Here is a 20,500-nt window from a genome sequence, read left to right as displayed (position 1 = left end):
TATGGGAAAATAACCCTTTAATTTTGTTAGATCCCGGGTATGCTAACAGATAAGCCATCTGATCCGAAGGTTGCTGTTGTAACCTTTGAATGACACTTCCCCATTGAGCATCTCTTTTCTGTAACTGTGCCACATGCGCACACAAATTGACGTAGTACGTCTTATATGGATTTTCCTGCAGCAGTAATACAGGGAATTCGGAGTAATTATTTACTTAAATCTCTTTGGTCAAACCCTGTGGTGACCTTGATAGAGCGTCAGCAATAATGTTTTGCTGTCCTGAGACATGCACGATCTTAAATTGGTATTGTTGCAGAGCGAGAGTCCATCTAGCCAGTCTGGGGTGTAGCAGTTTACGCGTTTGTAAAAACGTTAATGATTGATGATCGCAATATACGATAGTCTTTGACCCATATAGATAATAATGAAATTTTTTAAATCCCCAGATGACCGCAAGAGCCTCTAATTCTGTCGTCGTGTAAGTTCGTTCACAGTTGGACAAAACACGACTAGCAAACGCAATAGGACAGAAGGTGAGTTGTCCATTTATCTTGCGTACTTGGAAAAGGCACACTCCAATAACCACATTCGACGAATATGTTGACAAGTAAAATTCTTCTTGCATGTCCGGATGGTACAAAAGCGGTGCATTTACTAATTGCTTCTTTACGTCTTCGAATGCTTCTTGACACTCTAATGTCCAGAGCCAGGGCACATCCTTCTTCAGCAGACTATTTAGAGCTGCTGCGTTCATCGCCTGATTTGTTATGAATATTCTAAAAAATGAGGCCAGGCCCATAAACCCTTTTAATTGCCTCCTATTCCTGGGTGTTGGAAACTTACTAATCGCAATTAGCTTCTCCTTGGTTGGTAAAATTCCCTTTGCGTCAATTATATGCCCCAGGAACTTGATTCTGTTTACTGCAAAATGGGATTTCTGTAGGTTAGCAGTTATTCCCATGGTTTTGAACACGTCCAACACTCGGTTCAGTAAGGTAATATGCTCCTCCCAAGTTTTCGATGCAATAAGCAGATCATCAACAAACACTGTTATCCTGCTTCTGAGTTCTGGGCCTAGTGCATAATCTAGAGCTGCTATAAGGATTCCGGCACTAATGTTGAGTCCGAAAGGAACTACAGTAAATTGGTAACTTCTTCCGGCATAAATGAAAGCCGTATACTTCTTTGATGACTCATCCAGCTTGACTTGCCAATAAGAGCTCCGCAAATCAATGCTCGTCAAATATTGGACATCCTGGAACCGTTGTATAAGTTTGTCTATGTTTTCCGGATGTGTTCTCACTGGAACTATGATTTTATTTATTTCTCTGGCGTCGAGTACCAGTCTAACAGTCCCATTTGCTTTTGGCACAACTAACAATGGGGAGCAGTATGGGCTTGTAGAGGGTTCGATCAAACCCCATTTCAGCATGTGATCTATTTCCTTTTGAACTTGAGCCTTTAACCTCCACGGAACAGGATAGAAAGTTCTACAATACGTTTCGTGCGGCTTGACGTAGAGATGGCATATGTATCCCTTAATAACTCCTGGCCTTTCATCAAAAACGTTTTCATACGTTAATAATAATTCATTGAGCGGCTTCTTCTGATCTTCGATAATGCAGTCGGATTCATTTAACTTTTCAAACACTAATTGACCGAAATCTTCTTTGACTTGGAACTCATTAATTACGTGCTCTTTAGAATTTTGGGCCGTCCTGATTACTTGCACACTGATCCCACAATTATATTTTCTCGTAAGGCTTTTTTTTTCTCAACAACTCCAACTCAATTTCTTGTTTATTAACATTCAACCAAATTTTTCCTGTTTTCAAATCTATTCTGCATCCGTATTGACGTAGGCTGTCGACTCCGATAATGCAATCTACCACAAAATTTTCCACAACAAGGAATGTGCTTAATATTGCTACATTTCCGAATTCCACACCAAGTAGTGACTGCACCTTTACATTAGCCGATCGAGCCCCAACGGCGCCTAATATTCTGCAATCTTGAACTGGAAATACTGGTACTCGTCTTATATTTCTGATCCTGTTGAATAGTGCCTCCGAAATAACATTTGTGGTTGCAGCTGTGTCTATAACCGCCACTGTAGGTACGGTCTCCATAATGACTTGCACTTCGGCTACTGCCACCTGTTCCTTATCCTCATCTTGTGGTTCTAAGTCCTCGGTCAGTTCATCTGCCAGTAATCGTCCATCATTATACGTTAGCATGGGTACACATATCCTGTTGCCCCTCAACCAATTGTTGACCGCTCCTCCGGGGCACGGGTAGGTCCTTACAAGTTTGTTGAATTTTGATTTGTCTGCTGGTTGACATCATCCGTCACTTCGGTAATTACCTGTTGATTCGTAGATGTCCGTCCCCACTGATGTTGGCTATTTGAATTCATTCCTCCCGGTTGATTCCACTTTCTATTATTGTTATTATTCCAGGCTTGGGGTCTGAAATTTCTTTCGTTCCCCCACACGGGATTGTATCTTTTCCCGTTCCTGTTGTTCCTTGAATAGCCCCTCGCAAGACCATTGCCGGGATTACTATTGAGATTTTGAGGGGTTTCTCCATTATTTAACGATCTCTGTTCATTCCTTCTAAGTGTCGACTGATCGCCATTGGTATAACACACACTTCCACCTTGCCTACCGTTTGGCGGAGGTTCTATCTCCCTATATTGGAATGTGTTATTACGGGCTTTCTGGTTGTTCTCTTCGATAATATCTATATGGTCTAACGTCGTGAGGAACGACTCCAAGTCTTTGTCGTTGCCGTAAATCAATTGATTCCGAATGCTAGTTGATAGTCTTGCCTTAAGTATGTTTATTATGTCTGGCAAGGGCATAGGTCTGTCCCAGTATGTCGTTTTATTTATATATTTTTCGAAATACCTTCTAAGGCTTCCTTTCGAAAAGGAGAAAGGCTCTGGGTAGAGCACCTCCTGCCTTAGGCGTTCCTGTACCCCTTCTGACCAGAACTTTGCTAAAAACGACTTCTCAAAATCGTCATATGTCGGGCAAACAGAAGTCATGTCCGAGGTCCAGATCGCCCCCGAACCTTGTATATATCCTGTAACAAAACTGATCTTCTGCCACTCCGACCAATTTCTGGGTAGCACTCCTCTGAAACTTCGAATAAAAACAATTGGATGGACCCCCCTTTTGTCAGGGTTAAAAATCTGGAATTGCCGATGCTTTATCATTTTTTCTTCGGCATGGCAAAGGCTTTTGTAATCTCCGTTAGATAAGAATTCATGCGAACAACCAGCTTGTGCCAATTTAATGTTTGAATTACTTACACAAGTCGGTATTGTGTGCGAATAGGCAGTAACTGGCTCTATAGTCGCTGGCAACTTCTGCTGCTGCCCTGTATTCATTTGTTCTGAGCTTTGTTGTGAAGCGCGCATCGACTCTTCTATCGTTTGTTTCCAATGCTCCAAATCAGCACCTAACTGCTGTCGCACCTCCTCAAGTCCTTTCGCAAACAAATTCTCTTCCTGTTTGCCAGATAAATTCTGGAGTGCTGCCTTAACATTTTGCTCAACGTTTTCACACATTAGCCTTTTGTTTTCTAATGTGATTTCGGATAATTTACCCGTTAGTACGTTAATTTGGTGGTCTATAACGTCTTGACTCTCTGTCAGATGTTCAACGCTTTCCTTTAGGTTAGCCTGTGTACGTGCCAATTCAGGAAGTTGCGCAATTGCACATGACATGCCGTCTTGCTTTTGCACTAATTGCGGAACCATTTCCACTTGTTCCCGTACAGTATCTATCTTAATAGCCACATACTCCTTCATTTCGACACGTACGCGCTGAGTAGATTCCTCACATTGTGCTTTCACCAATTCTATTTGTGCAGTTAATTTTCGTTCCGTCTCTTCGGCCTGATCTTTGAGTTCTTTGGTCTTCGCCTCTATCCGCTGCTCTAATTCGGAAAAACTGTCTTGTAACTGCTGCTTAATCTCAGTCTGGACTAATTTCATTTCTTCTTGAGTCTGAGTGACTGTCACTAATTGTGCTTTAATATCGGTTTTCAGATTTTCCTGCCCTTCAGTAACTGAGGCTAATTTCGCGTTCAAATCATTTTGCCCTTCAGTAACTGAGGCTAATTTCGCGTTAATGTCGGTTTTCAGATTTTCCTGCCCTTCAGTAACTGAGGCTAATTTCGTATTCAAATCATTTTGCCCTTCAGTAACTGAGGCTAATTTCGCGTTAATGTCGGTTTTCAAAGTATTCATGCTCTCGGTTATCATCTGCATCTGTCTCATGATAATTACCAATGGAAATAATCCATGCTGCGTACTTGCTGTTACGCCTCCAGCCGTGTCTACAGGGCGTTCTATTGCGCTATCTGTAGCCATCGGTCCTACAACACTTCTTACTGCATCATTATTATCAGTGCTAACAGCTGAAGGCTGTTGCGTGCTGCTATGCTCTGCTTGACTCATCCTAAACATTGCCCTAGTTACAACCATATAAATGTTCTACTGTCACTATATGATATGTAACTCCGTTCACACAAGAGTACTTCTGTATCTACTTTCTTAATGTATATATACAGATAAATGCAACTGGGACAGGTCAATCAAAACGCGTCTAACATGAACACAATTAATCAATGTTCAAATATCAAGTAACACTAAACAGAAAAGCGTATACTTCAACTATACTCGCAAGCTTTAATGCATCAAATAACACTAAACAGAAAAGCGTATACTTCAACTATACTAGCAAGCTTTAATAATAAAAATATTGATCTCGCCTTCTGTCTTTCGGCTTTATTTGTAGATCCAATTATATCACCTGCGAGTCTTTCCTCTCTTTTCCAATCGTCAGTTAGGTTAGCTCGTCGTAGTTGACATGAAACAGAGAACAAAATTATTTTAGAAACGTCCAAAAACGTGTCCTGTCACGGATTGGCCACTTTAACATTTATTATTACTTTTAAACACTGCATTCAGTCGGGAGAATCAATCTTGTGGACAATTTGTTCCTTTTACGAAAGATTGCGAATTCCAGATGTGTAAGAAGCCTTTTTGGACGATTTAACACAGACTCAGTGATTGCAGGCTCTCTTCGACACAGCTGAAACTTCCCCACTAATTACAGGGCCAACGTGATCATCAAATGATTCAGAAAAAACTCATTCGTTCATTCCCTCCAGAGCAAAAAAGTCACAAACTTTATTTACGAAGGAAATTGTGTATTCAATCCATCTCCATTACATGTCCAGATCTCCGGTGATTCCACGTCTTAATTATTTTCCGTTAACAGTCTCTTTCTCTTCAAACAAACCGCTAGTGGCACAAATGTTAATTGGCTTGCTTTAGCGAGAAGAAAAGCAAAATATTTATCTCTCAGAAACACGTCAATCCCTCAACAGATACTCCAGAAGCTGTCCTAGTTACCCCTTTAACAACCATGGAGAATGCATATATGCATCTCTGTTATTTCAAAGAATAAACGCACTAGAAAATACTTTGGCGTCGTCGAGCTGTCGCCTCATATGTTACGAGAAAATCAGATCAGATACTTTTCCAAAGTGAATGAATGTGGATGGTTTGATTGACAATGATTAATTGGTGCGTGGTAGAGGGTATTTTCTGTGGGGACATTACACCTGTTACCCGTCTTGTCCACGAGTGACCGCCCAAGACATTTAACACACAAAGTGACATTATAACGCAAACAGTAATATCCACGGTAATTCCTGGACAATATCACGCAAAAACGAACATTATCTAAGGCTGATGGCAATAGCTACTGTACTTTATCTGCAGAGGTTTACTTGCATCTGTTGATGATGAGTCATATGCGCTGCTTCACTCTGTTGACGTAAATGAATGTCTAAAACCATACTCCGCCGTGAAAATTATTTTAATGTAGAAAGAGTATTTTGTGCAGGCAACTACGGTGTGTGCTGTAAAGGGAATGTAATGTATACTGACAGAATGTACTTCAGTGTTACTAAAAATTATTTCATTTTCACTGTCGAAAACAATAAGTCGTATATTAGTGATAAAAGGAAAGATAAACTAAATAATCTGCTCAACTTTAGAAATGTGAGAGTAGAGAAGAAATCGACAGGCGAAAAATTGTCCCAATCTGTCTCAGAAATTGGAAATTTGAGGTAAGTTCCTGTGGGACCAAATTGGTTAGATCATCGGTCCCTAGGCTTACACACTACTTAATCTCGCTAAGGACAACACAGATACCCATGCCCGAAGGAGGATTCGAGCCTCCGACGGAGGGAGCAGCGCTAACCGTGGCAAGGCGCCATAGATGGCGCGATTATCCCAAGCGGCCCTTTCTCAGACTTACCTTTCTATAAATTAGAGAGCAGCAGGCAACCCTGACTCTCATGCCGACGTAGGTAGTCAGCATGTTGTAGTGGTGCTGGCAGAACGTCATCACGAAGTTGATGACCACCATCAGGCTGGCGTATAGGTAGGCTTCCTGCTGCGAAATGTCGCTGTCTGGGCTGAAGTATTGAATAACCATCCCCAGGAGCAACGGCTGCGCGACTCTGTATTAAATAAAGGTAAAAGTAAAGAGCGGAAAGAAGCTTCGGCATCTTACCTATATCTAGCCACTGATGATAATTACAAGAGGAAAAAATATTCAGCACACTTTTTAATTGATGGTGACTCAATATATCACTCTATCACAATATTAAGTGTTACTCCTGGAACGCCATAAAAGGCTACAGATGACATTATAAAGCACGATCTAAATAAAAACGTCCAAAGTAAAATAAGAGAAGTCGAGGAAGAGCCACATTGGTTTAATAGTATCATTCGGATAGTGTGAAAACAGAGACTACTATTCTGTCGTTAGAAACGATAATGCAGAGAACTGGTAGAGGAAGTTCAATGGCAAACTGCGCATCCGTTTGAACAGGTATGTGTAAAGTGTATTACAATCCACGTTCACCCCCCGGTGAAAAATCTATCAAAATACTAGAAAATTCTTGCAATATCTGGAGTCAATAAATTGAATCCAACATTCAGTTCAATCTCTCGTGGATCTGTCTGACTTTAAGAATGAACAAAACAGACAGAAAGGCGATATACTAAATTCCACATTTAAAAATGTATTTGCGTAATGAAAGAGTACAAGCGGCGCACACTCTCACGAATGAAAGATGCTGAAACAAACACCTTTGTTACTGAACAGCAGTTGAGAGAACAAGGTATTGCACCCTGAAATAGCTATTAGAATTTACATAGAATACTCTGTGGGATTAGCACCCTCTTCTAGGTCATAACCATTAAAATGATAACGTTAACAGTACCAGATACTGACATTTCACTTACTGTGCACATACAGTATAATAGAAAGTTTACATAACCAAATTTCTGGATGATTTGATAGTAGACAGACGGTGATATTTAGTAGACAAAGATGACACCTCTGGCAGAAACAGTCCCTCAACTCGGCTGGGCATAGAGCCGAACGGAGTGTACATGACAGATGTGGATCTGTCATTCCACAGTGCTTCATTTCTTTATCAGGGTTCATCAGTCGTAACAGCTGGCGAGAGGTGGAGAGCCAGTGTCCCGGCAGCCCTTGGTCAGATGTACTGAATGGGTCGGAGATCAGTTCTGCTCAGGGGAACAGTTGAACATCAATGGGTGACAAGCGGCCTTGGATTATCTTGTTGCAAGATAAGATGGAGTTGTCGAAGATAGGACACGAACACTCAGCTTGACAAGTCAGAAATGCAAAAGCCGGAGTGGTCGTGCTGTGTACCCAATGGCACCCCGTACTATCGCGTCGGGCGTTGGGCCTGCCTGACGATGACGAACCTAACGTGGCAACGCTCGCTCTCCTAGGAGCCTTCACACATTCAGACGTCCATCGTGACGTTGTACGCAGAGCCGGGACTCGTCTGAAAAGATGACGTAACGCCACTGCAGTGTTGTTGGGCGCCTCTCTCTCTGCTACCGTATCAAGGGAGTTGCAACAATGGTCGCTGTGCTGACATGACAGTCCGTCGTGCTCAAAAATCAGTCGCGCTGTCGGTGTGCATACTTGCCTCGGTGCAAATAATGTCTTTTCACAACTCAAGGTACGTAAAGTGGTTGGATGATGCCGCATGGTGGAACGAACAATATATCTGTCCTCTCGGGTGCTAGTTCCGTGGGGCCGTCGATATCCTGCAACGCGTATAGCATAATCCTCCCCAACACAATGATATCATACTCGTATGCTAGTCGTAGGACCCAACCGAACAACATGAGCAGCAGTATTACGAAGAAAGTTCCAAATTACCATGATCTTATCACAGTTCAGTTCAAAATGGTTCAAATGGCTCGGAGCATTATGTGACTTAATATCTATGGTCATCAGTCCCCTAAAACTTAGAACTACTTAAACCTAACTAATCTAAGGATATTACACAACACCCAGTCATCACGAGGTAGAGAAAATCCCTGACCCCGACGGGAACCGAACCCGGGAACCCGAGAGTGGGAAGCGAGAACGCTAGCGCACGACCACGAGCTACGGACAACACAGTTTAGTTCCTACATGTGCTGGTAGACTGTTCCGTGAGTCATTAAACGTTTTTCTCGCAAACAAATAACATTCATATGAGAGTCGGAGAAACACATAGCGTCATTTTTCCTTATAGATAGAAAGTAGATGGTGTTACTCCTATCTGTTTTGTGCGGTTTTGCGGAACTCCTTATCGTTTGAATATGCAAACGAGTAGTACACTTTACGCCAAACTGACGTTTGTTGCAAGCTGTGTCCATGGCGTTCCAATTTTAGTGGTGAGTAGTGAAAGTATAGACGCTCTCTTTCATCAAATAGCCCGTGTGTCTGGAGAAGAGTCCAAATAGCACTGATAACAGCAGTGGCAAATATCGCAACAGAGAAAGAGGTTAATATACATTAAGCCCTTTCTTCACTCCTCTTCCGAGGAGACATATTGCATCAGGTCTTCGATTGGAACTTTTGGAAGACTTCGTAAAAATGCAAATCTCCCTACCAACAAAAGCAAGAACCGCAATGAGTGAGAACAGTCTGGAAATTAACGTTGTATCAGCACGTTACCTGGAAGAAACGGACATAAACCTCTGATGTATTAAACTCTGATGTCTGTAATTTGTATATAATTTTGAAAATAACTGTACACTTAGGAATAAACTGTCTTAACAAACTTAAAGAAATCTCTTAAAGTAATAAAGACAAAAAATGCAGTTCAAAAACTCCTCTCAATATCCATCTGTTGGAGGGCCCTAGGGCACATTTGAAGATCGACAATCGTAATGTTCCAGGATGAAAAGATTTCTCTCAAAGACGGAGAACGAGTTAAAAAAAAAAAAAAGAAATCCCACGCTTGCAAGACATCTCGGTTTATTCACATACTATACCCATAAAATAGTAGATAGAGGCGAGTAAGTAGTTTCTGTCTTTCTAGACTCCTGAAAGCCGTTCTACACAGTTCCATATAGTGGACTCATAACCACGATAAAAACCATCAGATAGCTTCCAACTCAGAGTGTAACATGATGAATACTTGTCTAATAGAATCCAGTATGTTATACTGGGCGGTGAAAGGTCAGCCGAAACGAAGTTAACAGGACGCGTGCCCAAACGTAGTGTCCTAAGTCCACCAATGTTCAAAATATGTATATATAAACTGCGTATCAGACTGGGACGGCATCATTTTCAGATTGCTTACTGATGAGGTTGTTATCTACGGGAAAATTCGTCGTTTGACATTAATGAGAAGACGCTGAAAAACTGGGATACAATTTCTATTTAAAGTAATGAATTAAAATTCTCTTGTAATGTAAGTAAAAACAATATATTGTTCGTAACAAAAAGAAATAACCCTGCAGCACCCCACTACGTAAACATCTCAAATGTTCAGCGGTAGTAGTAAAAATTGATAGGAAATGGACCAAATAAGTAAAATATACAGTAGGGCAGGCAAATGGAAGTCTTAGGTTTAGTTGAAAAGGCTTTAGTGAAGAAAATACCTCCAAGACTGCAGTAGGACGTGATCTAGAGTACTCCTGCAGCATTCTGAATTCTTATCATCTAGACATGACAGCAGCCATCGATAAAATCAGAGGGGCGCTGGATAGCAGCTGTTTGATGTAATCTGTACTAAAGGATAACAGAGATGCAGTGGAAACTAACAGAGGAACTTTACAGCAAAGACGACCTTCTCGTGAAATCTTCTTGGCTAAATTTAGAGAACAATTACCAAGGGAAGACCGTGCCACAGTTATAATGCCATCATCATATGCCTCATTTAGTGATCGTAAGAGTAATAGATATAAGGATTGTTGGCTTTTAAGTAATCACTTTTCCCTTCCTCATCAAACAGGAAAAGACACAACTACCACCAAGCACTGCACAGCATGTTGGCCACGTAACTCTAGATACAGTAGTGACTACATCCCTCATGAGGTACTTTCTTTTTCTTCTTGAAATTCTGTCTAGTATATACAGTCATCAGGAAAACCAAAATTGTCATTTCTACAAAAAGAAGTGTGGAACCTAAAATCACATAGGTGGGAAACGGATATGCTGAAGAATTCTTATCGGCTTATAGGCCGAGTGGTGGCGTAGTCTAGACGCAACGTTTCGATGAGTTTCGTACCCATCATCTTCTGGCGAAGTGTCGGGATGCTGCTCAGTCACTCTCATATAATACTTTCCCCTCTTTGGGGAAGTGTGTGGGGCTTTTACTCCACTGTGTACTTGTGTGTGTGGTTATTTTTTTGTAATTTTTGGGTGTCTTCGAAATGTGATGATTGTTCTGTGTGTGTCTGGTACTTACCTGAGGTTGGCGAGATGATCGATAATATGGAGGAGGGAGGAGGATTAGGAATTGGATACAGGAATTTTCTCTTCGACTTAGTCGTCGAAGATCGTCATTGGGCATTTGCGCTTGTCGCCGGACATGTCATACAGACCTAGGGAGTGGATGAGGACGCTTCCTGATCTGGAAGAGCTTTCATAGAAGGCCCTTGCCAGATCTTGGAAACGCTCTTTCAGGAGTGGGATTTCAGCTGCGGTATGCAGATCATCGATAGGGAATCCCAAGGGTAGATGAAGTGCCCTCCTGAGAGCACAGTTCTGCAACCTCTGGAGTTTGTCCAGGTGCTGCTTCGCTGCGTATCCGCAGACAGGGTATGCATATTCCATTACTGGCTGTATCAGGGCCTGATAGACATTCACTCGAGCAGAGCAAGGAAGGGAGCCAGTTGAGTTGAGGACTGGGTTTAGCATGGGCATTCTGGTGCAGACCTTCCTGAGGACCTCGTCTATTGGGGTTTCCACTAAAGACAAGAGTCCAAGGTTATACCAAGGTACTTGGTGGTTCTGCGCCAGGGGAGTTGGGTTCCGTTTAGGTGAGGGTGAATGTGGGTGGTGGTGGGGGGGGGGGGGGGGGGCGTTGAGGAGGTCCGCGTCTTCCGAGCCTACAGCTGTCAGCATAGCCTGCGTCTTTTCAGAGTTGATGGTGATGTACCAGCGATGGGCCCAAGTTTCTGTGTCATCTAAAACCCTTTGTAGCTTACGGATGACCAGGTCCTTGTTCGCATTTCGAGTGTAGAAGGCTGTGTCATCTTCGTACTGCGCTGTGTGCACCAGGGGGGCTGTTGGAGTGTCTACAGTGTACAGACTGTACAAAACGGTCTCCAGAACCGATCCCTGTGGCACCCCAGCATGAATACGCCTTTTGGTAGAGATGGCAGTTTCTACTTTGACAGAGAAAGTTCTACCTGTGGGATAGCTTTTGATCTGTTTAACTATGCTCCCGGAGAACCCTTGTGTGTATAACTTGTAGAGTAGAACTCTATGCCATACTAAGTCGAAGGCTTTGGCTACGTCTAGCAACACTATCCCCCAGTAGTCTCTGTGGTTGAAGCCCTCTGTGGCTGCTTCATCCACTCTCATGATCTGTTGTGGGGCAGAGTGGTTCTGCTGGAATCCAAATTGGAAATCCGGCAAAAGTTGCTCTCTGGTAATATGTTCCTGTATGGGTGCTCGTAGATCTTGCTGAGAGTTGGCAAGAGACTAATCGGCCTGTAGAGCTATGGGACTAGAGGGCCTTTCCCTGGTTTGTGTATCGCGACCACTTCCACGTGTTTCCAACAAGTTGGGAATTCGCGGTAACGAGTAATCTCGTTGAAGACGTTCGCAAGGTGTGTGATCGCCGAGGGTGGGAGGTTTTTAACTAACTGATTGGAGGCACCTTCTTTTTGCAGAGGGACCTATCTACTTTTGCCACATCCTCAAGGGCGAAAAGCGTGGGATAGTTCTCTGGGTTCTCCTCAGCATTGAGGAAGACAGCCAGTTCACGATGGACTACCTCTTCATGTTCTTCATCCTGAGGTTCTGCCGCTTGAAACTGCTTCTCGAAGGAGTCGGCGAGGGCGCTGGCCTTTTCAGCGTGGTTTTAGGCCAGACCCCGCTCGCCATGCAGTCCTAGCACTTTTATTTTATTATTATTTTTTTTTTTTTTTTGTGAATTACTTGGTTGCTTGCCATAGTGTGTGATGGTCTACTTTGAGAGCTGTGAGGCTGTTTTGCCATTGCTGGTTTCTGTGCTCATTGAGCGCTGCCTTCAGCTCTCTCTGTAGACGATTGAGCAGCCTCCTGGTGGCCTGGTCTCTGATGATCTTCCACTCTTTTGCCACCCTGATCTTATGTCGAATTTGAGCTAGCAAATGTTCCGGGAGCTTTATTTGCGGGGGTGGCACGTCCCTTTTCGGGGGCTGGCCTCTTCCGCTGCCTGCAAGATGGAATCTGTTAGGTCTTGTAGCGCTTATTCTATTGTTTCGGCAGTAGATGGCGGAGCGCGAGCGATATCAGAGGCGACAGTTTCTCGGTATCGCCCCCAATCTGTGCGTTTGTAGGACGTCTGGTACCGTGGGAGTGCTAACTATTCTCATACACCGAGCTCTAGAATCACTGGGTTGTGGTCGGAGGACATTATGTTGATTGTCCTTGTGACTAAAAACCCCACGATCCTCCTAGTGAGGGTTATGTCTAACACGTCGGGCCTACCTCCAATTTTTGAAAAATGTGTTGGCTCAACTGGACCCCATGTTTCGAAGTGATGGTCGCGTGCTAGTCGTTGCAGTTTGGCCCCTGCTCTGGAAGGTACTCTAGAGTTCCAATATGGGTGTTTGGCATTGAAGTCGCCTGCTATTATGAGTTTACCTTCAATTTGCCCTAGAGCAGCTACGTTTCCGTCGTCTATTTCGACTCGTGGGTGTCAGTAGAATGCAACTATTGTTAAGGGTTTAGTGGCAGTGGTCACTTCCACCGCTACTGCTTCGATTTTATTGGTAGCTAGTAAGAATACCTGGTGGTGGGGGATCCTTCTCTTTACGTATACGGCCACTCCTCCACCTTGGATTGGCCTGTCTTTATGGTAGCTAACGTAGTTGGGAACTGTCACTTTTATTCCCGATTTTAGATGGGTTTCCCTCATCATCCATATTTCGGTGGAGAACTCCTTCATAAGTTCTCTGAACTCGACCTCTTGAATAACAATGCTGTCTGCGTTGAAGACGCACATTGTGATGCCTTGGATATTTGGTCGTCTATCAATGATGGGGTTTTGAAACTACTGAGGAAATCGCGGAGGATAGCGCCTGTTGGACTGCTGCCTGAAGGGCAACGAAGATCTGGGTGTTCTGCTTCTGGCCCTTCCTGAATTCCATCATCTCCATGACGAGGTTCATGGTCCGGACTATAATGCGTAATAATTGATTCTAGGGGTGGACTGAGTGTGGGGTTCCCTAGAGGTTCCTCCATCTTCATGGACCTGGTTGTGTCTTTCCCGGTGTTGTTCTTGTGAATGCGTTTGATGTGGTGGTGATAGGGCTAAGTTTCCACGGCTTCTCAGTGGGGAAACCACTTCCGCGTATGTTGCCCTTGGTGTGTCTGGTCTTTGTTTTACCCAAGCCTTGTCCATGTGGGTTGTGTTTTGTTTCTCTGTGTGACTGGATGGAGTGGTGGCGTCTTTGCGCCTTTTGCCTGCTGTGGGTGTCTTTTGTGGTCCTCACAGCCTTGGTAACCCGCTGTGTGGTTTTTGCCACACAGCGCGCACGTTATTTGCGGGTCCATGGGTTTTAGTGTACAGGAGCTCATGTCATGGGCCTCGGCGCTCTTTCTGAATTTTATTGCCATGGTGCAGTGGGTGGCGATGTGATTTAGGCCGTGACACTTGAAGCACTGCACAGTCTTGTTTTTGCGATGCATTGGCTATGTAGTGACAGCCACAGCCAGGATCATTTTTATCTCCCTTTTGTTCTGGAGTGTATCTGACAGTGTGACCTGGAATAGGGGCTACTTGCTTTCCATTTTGCTCATCTGCTGGACGGCCTTGACGACGAACCCCTGGGCATTCAAGTCTGTTTTCATTCCCTGGGGGGAAAGTCGTTTTGGGAGGTCTCTGATAACAATATTCTTGTTTCGTGTTTTTGTTGTGGGGAAAGTGTTATGGTGAAAAGTGTTTTGACTGTATATTAGTCTTCTAGTGTGTGTAGTGTTATTTTTATTTTGTCATCACCGGCAGGTTTTGTCTTGAAACTGCCTCCCCTGATTTTACCATCTCGAAGAGTTCCTCGTAATTCTGACGAAACACTGCGACAATCGGAGGGAAGATGATAGGTGACGTGTTTCTGTGTTTGTGTTTCTGTTGTGTTGTTCTGTGTTGTCTCTGGATCATCAGCCACCGCCTGAAACCTGTTCGGAATTGGTTCTACTCCCTGGGCCACCGGAAGCCTCGGCTGCCAAGAGGTTTTCTTCAGAAATAGTTCAAATGGCTCTGAGCACTATGGGACTTAACATCTGAGGTCATCAGTCCCCTACAACTTAGAACTAATTAAACCTAACTAACCTAAGGACATCAAACACATCCATGCCCGAGGCAGGATTCGAACCTGCGACCATAGCAGTTGCGCGGTGCCGTTCCCGTCCAGGGCGATGTTTTCTTGGTTCCCTCCCAGGGCGACAACAGGTTCAAATGGCTCTGAGCACTATGGGACTTAACAGCTGTGGTCATCAGTCCCCAAGAACTTAGAACTACTTAAACCTAACTAACCTAAGGACATCACACACATCCATGCCCGAGGCAGGATCCGAACCTGCGACCGTAGCAGTCGCACGGTTCCTGACTGCGCGCCTAGAACCGCGAGACCACCGCGGCCGGCGCGACAACAGGTGCTGTCGGGGGAGCGGGCTCCTCAGAGGGTGAGGGAGTTGTTTTACTCTTGGAGTGGCTATCCTTGCGGTCCTTCCTTGCACAGCGCTGTTTGGATGAAGTGGACTTGTATGTGGGGGGAGGGGGATTTTAGTTATTTGGATCGGGTGGAGGTCTTTGGTCGATGCAGTAGGTTTGGGGAGGATTTCGATCGACTGACAGATCATCTGCTTGCCTTTGTCCAGAGATGCTATGTAGTTTGGCAGGTTGTTGGTGGCATTGGCAATCAGGAGCGGACTTAGGAGGGGAGGAGAGGCGGATCGGAAGTACTGACTATGTATGTCGATGTCGGCGTTTTGTGTGTTACAGCGTTAGGTGTTTTTCTCGCAATGTCCGAAGTGGATAAAGGGGCTGCTGCCAGGGAGGTGCCAGTTACAGCCATCACTTTCACCGTTAGGCTTCTGGCTGCATTGCTGGTCCTATTGCGCTGATGGAGGCGGAGGTCTGGAAGGCGGCGGCGGAAACCTTCTCTTTGGTTCTGCGGCCGGCTTCCTGGTCCTGGCCCACAATTTCCCTAACCTTGCGGGGAGCAGAGCCTGGCTCTGCGGCAACTGAGAAGCTACAAACGGCCGGCGACGCGGCCTGCGGCAACAACAAGACCCGCCTTCTGTCAACAGCGGTAGACCGCTTCGACCCCAAGGCACCAATGGAACTCGACATACCGACAAAACGACAGGGAACACGACAATCCTGCTGTCAGGTGGCACCAAATAAAGTATCCTGCCCACCGTAATTGCTTAGCCAACGTTGTTGGGAACTGTCGCTTTTCGGCATGCAGTGTACTACATCTCGTATAGCTGCTTAGCTAACGAACTTGGGAACTGTCGCTTTTCGCGGTGCTACTCACTCACTCACTCACTCTCATCTGATACTTTCCCCTCTTTGGGGAAGTGTTTTGACGAATTTGTAGCCTTGCGGCTTTTACTCCACTTGCTACTTCTGTGTGTGTTTATTTCTGTGATTTTGGTTGTCTACGTGATGTGATGATTGTTCTGTATGTGTCTGGTACGTGCCTGGGGTTGGTGAGATGATTGGTATTATGGGGGAGGGAAGAGGATCAGGAATTGGATGTAGGGATTTTCTCTCCTACTTAGTCATCGAAATTCGTTATTGGGAGTTTGTGCCTATCACAGGACATGTCATACCGATCCAAGGAGCGGTTGAGGACATTTCCTGACCTGTAAGACCTTTCATAAAAGGTCCTTGCCAGATCTTAGAAGCGCTCTTTTAGGAGTGGGATTTCACCAGCGGCGTGCAGATCGTCAATAGTGAATCTGAGCGGTAGGCGCAATGCCCTCCTGATGGCGCGGTTCTGCAGCCTCTGGAGTTTGTCCAGGTGCTGCTTCGCTGCGATCCGCAGACAATGCATGCATATTCCATTAATGGCCGTATCAGGGTCTGATATACGTTCACACCCACAGAGCAGGGAAGGGAAGTGGCTGAGCTGAGGATTGAGTATAGGATGGACATTCTGGCACAGACCTTCCTGACGACCTCGTCTATGTGGGGTTTCCACGTAAGACGAGAGTCCCAGGTAACGCCAAGGTACTTGGCGGCTCTGCGCCAGAGGATTTGGGTTCCGTTTAGGTGTAGGTGGTGGTGGTGGGGGGGGGGGCGTTGAGGAGTCCGCGCCTACCGAGCCTACAGGTGATCAACATTGCCTGCATCTTTTCAGAGTTGATGGTGATGCGCCAGCGATGGGACCAAGTTTCTGTGCCATCTAAAACCCTTTGCAGCCTATGGATGACCAGGTCCTTAGTCGCATTTCTTGTGTAGAAGGCTGTGTCGTCTGCGTACTGCGCTGTGTGCACCAGGGGGGCTGTTGGTGTGTCCACAGTGTACAGACTGTACAAAATGGGCCCCTGGACCGACCCCTGTGGCACCCCAGCACGAATACGCCTTTTGGTGGAGGTGGCTTTTTCTACTTTGACGGAGAAAGTCCTATTCGTGAGATAGCTTTTGATCTGCTTAACTATGCTCCTGGGGAACCCTTCTGTGTATAACTTGTACAGTAGCCCTCTATGCCATATGTAGTCGAAGGGTTTGGCTATGATTAGTAGCACTATCCCGCAGTAGCCTCTGTGGCTGAAGCTCTCTGTGGCTGAAGCTCTCTGTGGCTGAAGCTCTCTGTGGCTGCTTCAAAAACCCTCATGATCTGTTATGGGGCAGAGTGGTTCTGCCGGAATCCAAATTGAAATTCCAGCAGAAGTTGCTCTCTGGTAATATGTTCCCGTGTGGGTTTTAGCAAGAGGTGCTCATATATCATGCTGAGAGTTGCCGAGAGGCTAATCGCCCTGTAGTGCTGCAGTAATAGACGGTCTTTTCCTGGTTTGTGTATCGCGACCACTTCCACGTGTTTCGAGCAAGCTGGGAACTCGCAGTAACGAGTAATCTCGTTGAAGGCGTTCGCGAGGTGTGTGATCGCCGAGGGTGGGAGGTTTTTAACTAACTGGTTGGAGACACTATCGCATCGTGGCGCCTTTTTTGTGGTGAGAGACCTAATTACTTTTGCCACGTCCTGGGGGGGCGAAAAGCGTGGGTTCGTCCTCTGGGTCCTCCTCAGCATTGAGGAAGACAGCCAGTTGACGACGGTCTACCTCTTCGTGCGCTTCATCCTGGGGTTCTGTTGCTTTAAACTGCTTCTTGAAGGAGTCGGCGAGGGCGCTGGCCTTTTCAGTGCGGCTGTGGGACAGATCCCGCTCGCCATGCAGTGTTGGCATCCTAGCGCTTTTTTTGTGAATTACTTGGTTGTTTGCCATAGTGTGTGATGGTCTACTTTGAGAGCTGTGACGCTGTTTTGCCATTGCTGGTTTCTGTGCTCATAAGTTCTCTCTGTAGATGATTGAGCAGCCACCTGTTGGCCTGATCTGTGATGATCTTCCACTCTTTTGCCACTTTGTTCTTATGTCGAATTTGAGCTAGCAAACGTTCCGGTAGCTGTATTTGTGGGGGCAGTCGACCCTTTGAGGGGGCGTGGCCTCTTCCGCTTCTTGCAAGTTGGAACTTGTTAGCTTGCTCTACTGTTTCGACCGGCCGGAATGGCCGAGCGGTTCTATGCGCTAGTCTGGAACCGCGCGACCGCTACGGTTGCAGGTTCGAATCCTGCCTCGGGTATGGATGTGTGTGATGTCCTTAGGTTAGTTAGGTTTAAGTAGTTCTAAGTTCTAGGCGACTGATGACCACAGCAGTTGTGGAGATCGTTTATGTGCGTTCTCCAAGTCAGTCGTTCGTCTAAAGTGACCCCCAGGTATTTCGTGGGGTTTTTTCCATGGATTTTCGCGCCTATGGAGCCTGAGTGTAATGTTCTTTCGGCGACGGTGTGCAATGGATCGTTTGCCTTTTCACTGAGTGATCATGATCGCTTGTGTCTTATCACTGTTAACTATTATCCTCCACTTCTTGGCCCGTGTCTCTGTGTTGTTGAGAAGGTTTTGTAGTCTGCGTGTTGCTAGTGATCTGTTAGTGCTGGTGGCAAAAAAGGCCGTGTCATCAGCATACTGGGCTGTATTGGTCTGTGGGACGATCAGTGTGTCAGCTGTGTACAGTTTGTACAACACAGGGCCTAATACCGAGCCCTGTGGGACACCAGCCCGCATGCCGCGTGTGGTCGACTTGGCAGTGCCTACTTTGACACGGAAGGTGCGATTAGCTAGGTAGCTGTGCAGTAGCTTAACGACTTGGCCGGGGAACCACAATGTGTAAAGTTTGTAGAGTAGTCCAGTGCGCCACACACTGTCGAATGCCTTGGCAACATTGAGTAGCATTGTTGTTGTTGTCTTCAGTCCTGAGACTGGTTTGATGCAGCTCTCCATGCTACTCTATCCTGTGCAAGCTTCTTCATCTCCTAGTACTTAGTGCAACATACATCCTTCTGAATCTGCTTAGTGTACTCATCTCTTGGTCTCCCTCTACGATTTTTACCCTCCACGCTGCCCTCCAATGCTAAATTTGTGATCCCTTGATGCCTCAGAACATATCCTACCAACCGGTCCCTTCTTCTTGTCAAGTTGTGCCACAAACTCCTCTTCTCCCTAATTCTATTCAATACCTCCTCATTAGATATGTGATCTAACTATCTAATCTTCAGCATTCTTCTGTAGCACCACATTTCGAAAGCTTCTATTCTCTTCTTGTCCAAACTATTTATCGTCCATGTTTCACTTTCATACATGGCTACACTCCATACAAATACTTTCAGAAACGACTTCCTAACACTTAAATCTATACGTGATGTTAACAAATTTCTCTTCTTCAGAAACGCTTTCCTTGCCATTGCCAGTCTACATGTTATATCCTCTCTACTTCGACCATCATCAGTTATTTTGCTCCCCAAATAGGAAAACTCCTTTACTACTTTAAGTGTCTCATTTCCTAATCTAATTCCCTCAGCATCACCTGACTTAATTTGACTACATTCCATTATCCTCGTTTTGCTTTTGTCGATGTTCATCTTATATCCTCCTTTCAAGAGACTGTCCATTCCGTTCAACTGCTCTTCCAAGTCCTTTGCTGTCTCTGACAGAATTACAATGTCATCGGCGAAGCTCAACGTTTTTAATTCTTCTCCATGGACTTTCATACCTACTCCGAACTTTTCTTTTGTTTCCTTTACTGCTTGCTCAATATACAGATTGAATAACATCGGGGATAGGCTACAACCCTGTCTCACTCCCTTCCCAACCACTGCTTCCCTTTCATGCCCCTCGACTCTTATAACTGCCATCTGGTTTCTGTACAAATAGTAAATGGCCTTTCGCTCCCTGTATTTTATCCCTGGCACCTTTAGAATTTGAAAGAGAGTATTCCCGTCAACATTGTCAAAAGCTTTCTCTAAGTCTACAAATGTTAGAAATGTAGGTTTGCCTTTTCTTAATGTAGCTTCTAAGATAAGTCGTAGGGTCAGTATTGCCTCACGTGTTCCAACATTTCTACGGAATCCAAACTGATCTTCCCCGAGGTCGGCCGGCTTCTACCAGTTTTTCCATTCGTCTGTAAAGAATTCCCGTTAGTATTTTGCAGCTGTGACTTATTAAACTGATAGTTCGGTAATTTTCACATCTGTCAACACCTGCTTTCTTTGGAATTGGAATTATTATATTCTTCTTGAAGTCTGAGGGTATTTCGCCTGTCTCATACATCTTGCTCACCAGATGGTAGAGTTTTGTCAGGAGTTCTAATGGAATGTTGTCTACTCCCGGGGCCTTGTTCCGACTCAGATTTTTCAGTGCTCTGTCAAACT

General features: G+C 45.0%; 1 protein-coding gene across 1 annotated transcript in view; it reads right to left on the bottom strand.

The window, feature by feature from the left end:
* Positions 1–20,500, bottom strand: part of LOC124775459 (ATP-binding cassette sub-family C member 4-like) — a 260,610-nt gene that overhangs the window by 197,040 nt on the left and 43,070 nt on the right. Inside the window, exon 4 of the mRNA XM_047250292.1 lies at positions 6,342–6,546. Within this exon, the coding sequence (XP_047106248.1) occupies positions 6,342–6,546 (205 nt within the window). The remainder of the gene's footprint in view (positions 1–6,341; positions 6,547–20,500) is intronic.

Source organism: Schistocerca piceifrons, chromosome 2, assembly GCF_021461385.2.
Source record: "Schistocerca piceifrons isolate TAMUIC-IGC-003096 chromosome 2, iqSchPice1.1, whole genome shotgun sequence".
NCBI lineage: Eukaryota > Metazoa > Arthropoda > Insecta > Orthoptera > Acrididae > Schistocerca > Schistocerca piceifrons.
Note: the sequence above shows the minus strand (reverse complement) of the source record. Positions and strands in the feature narration are given on the sequence as shown.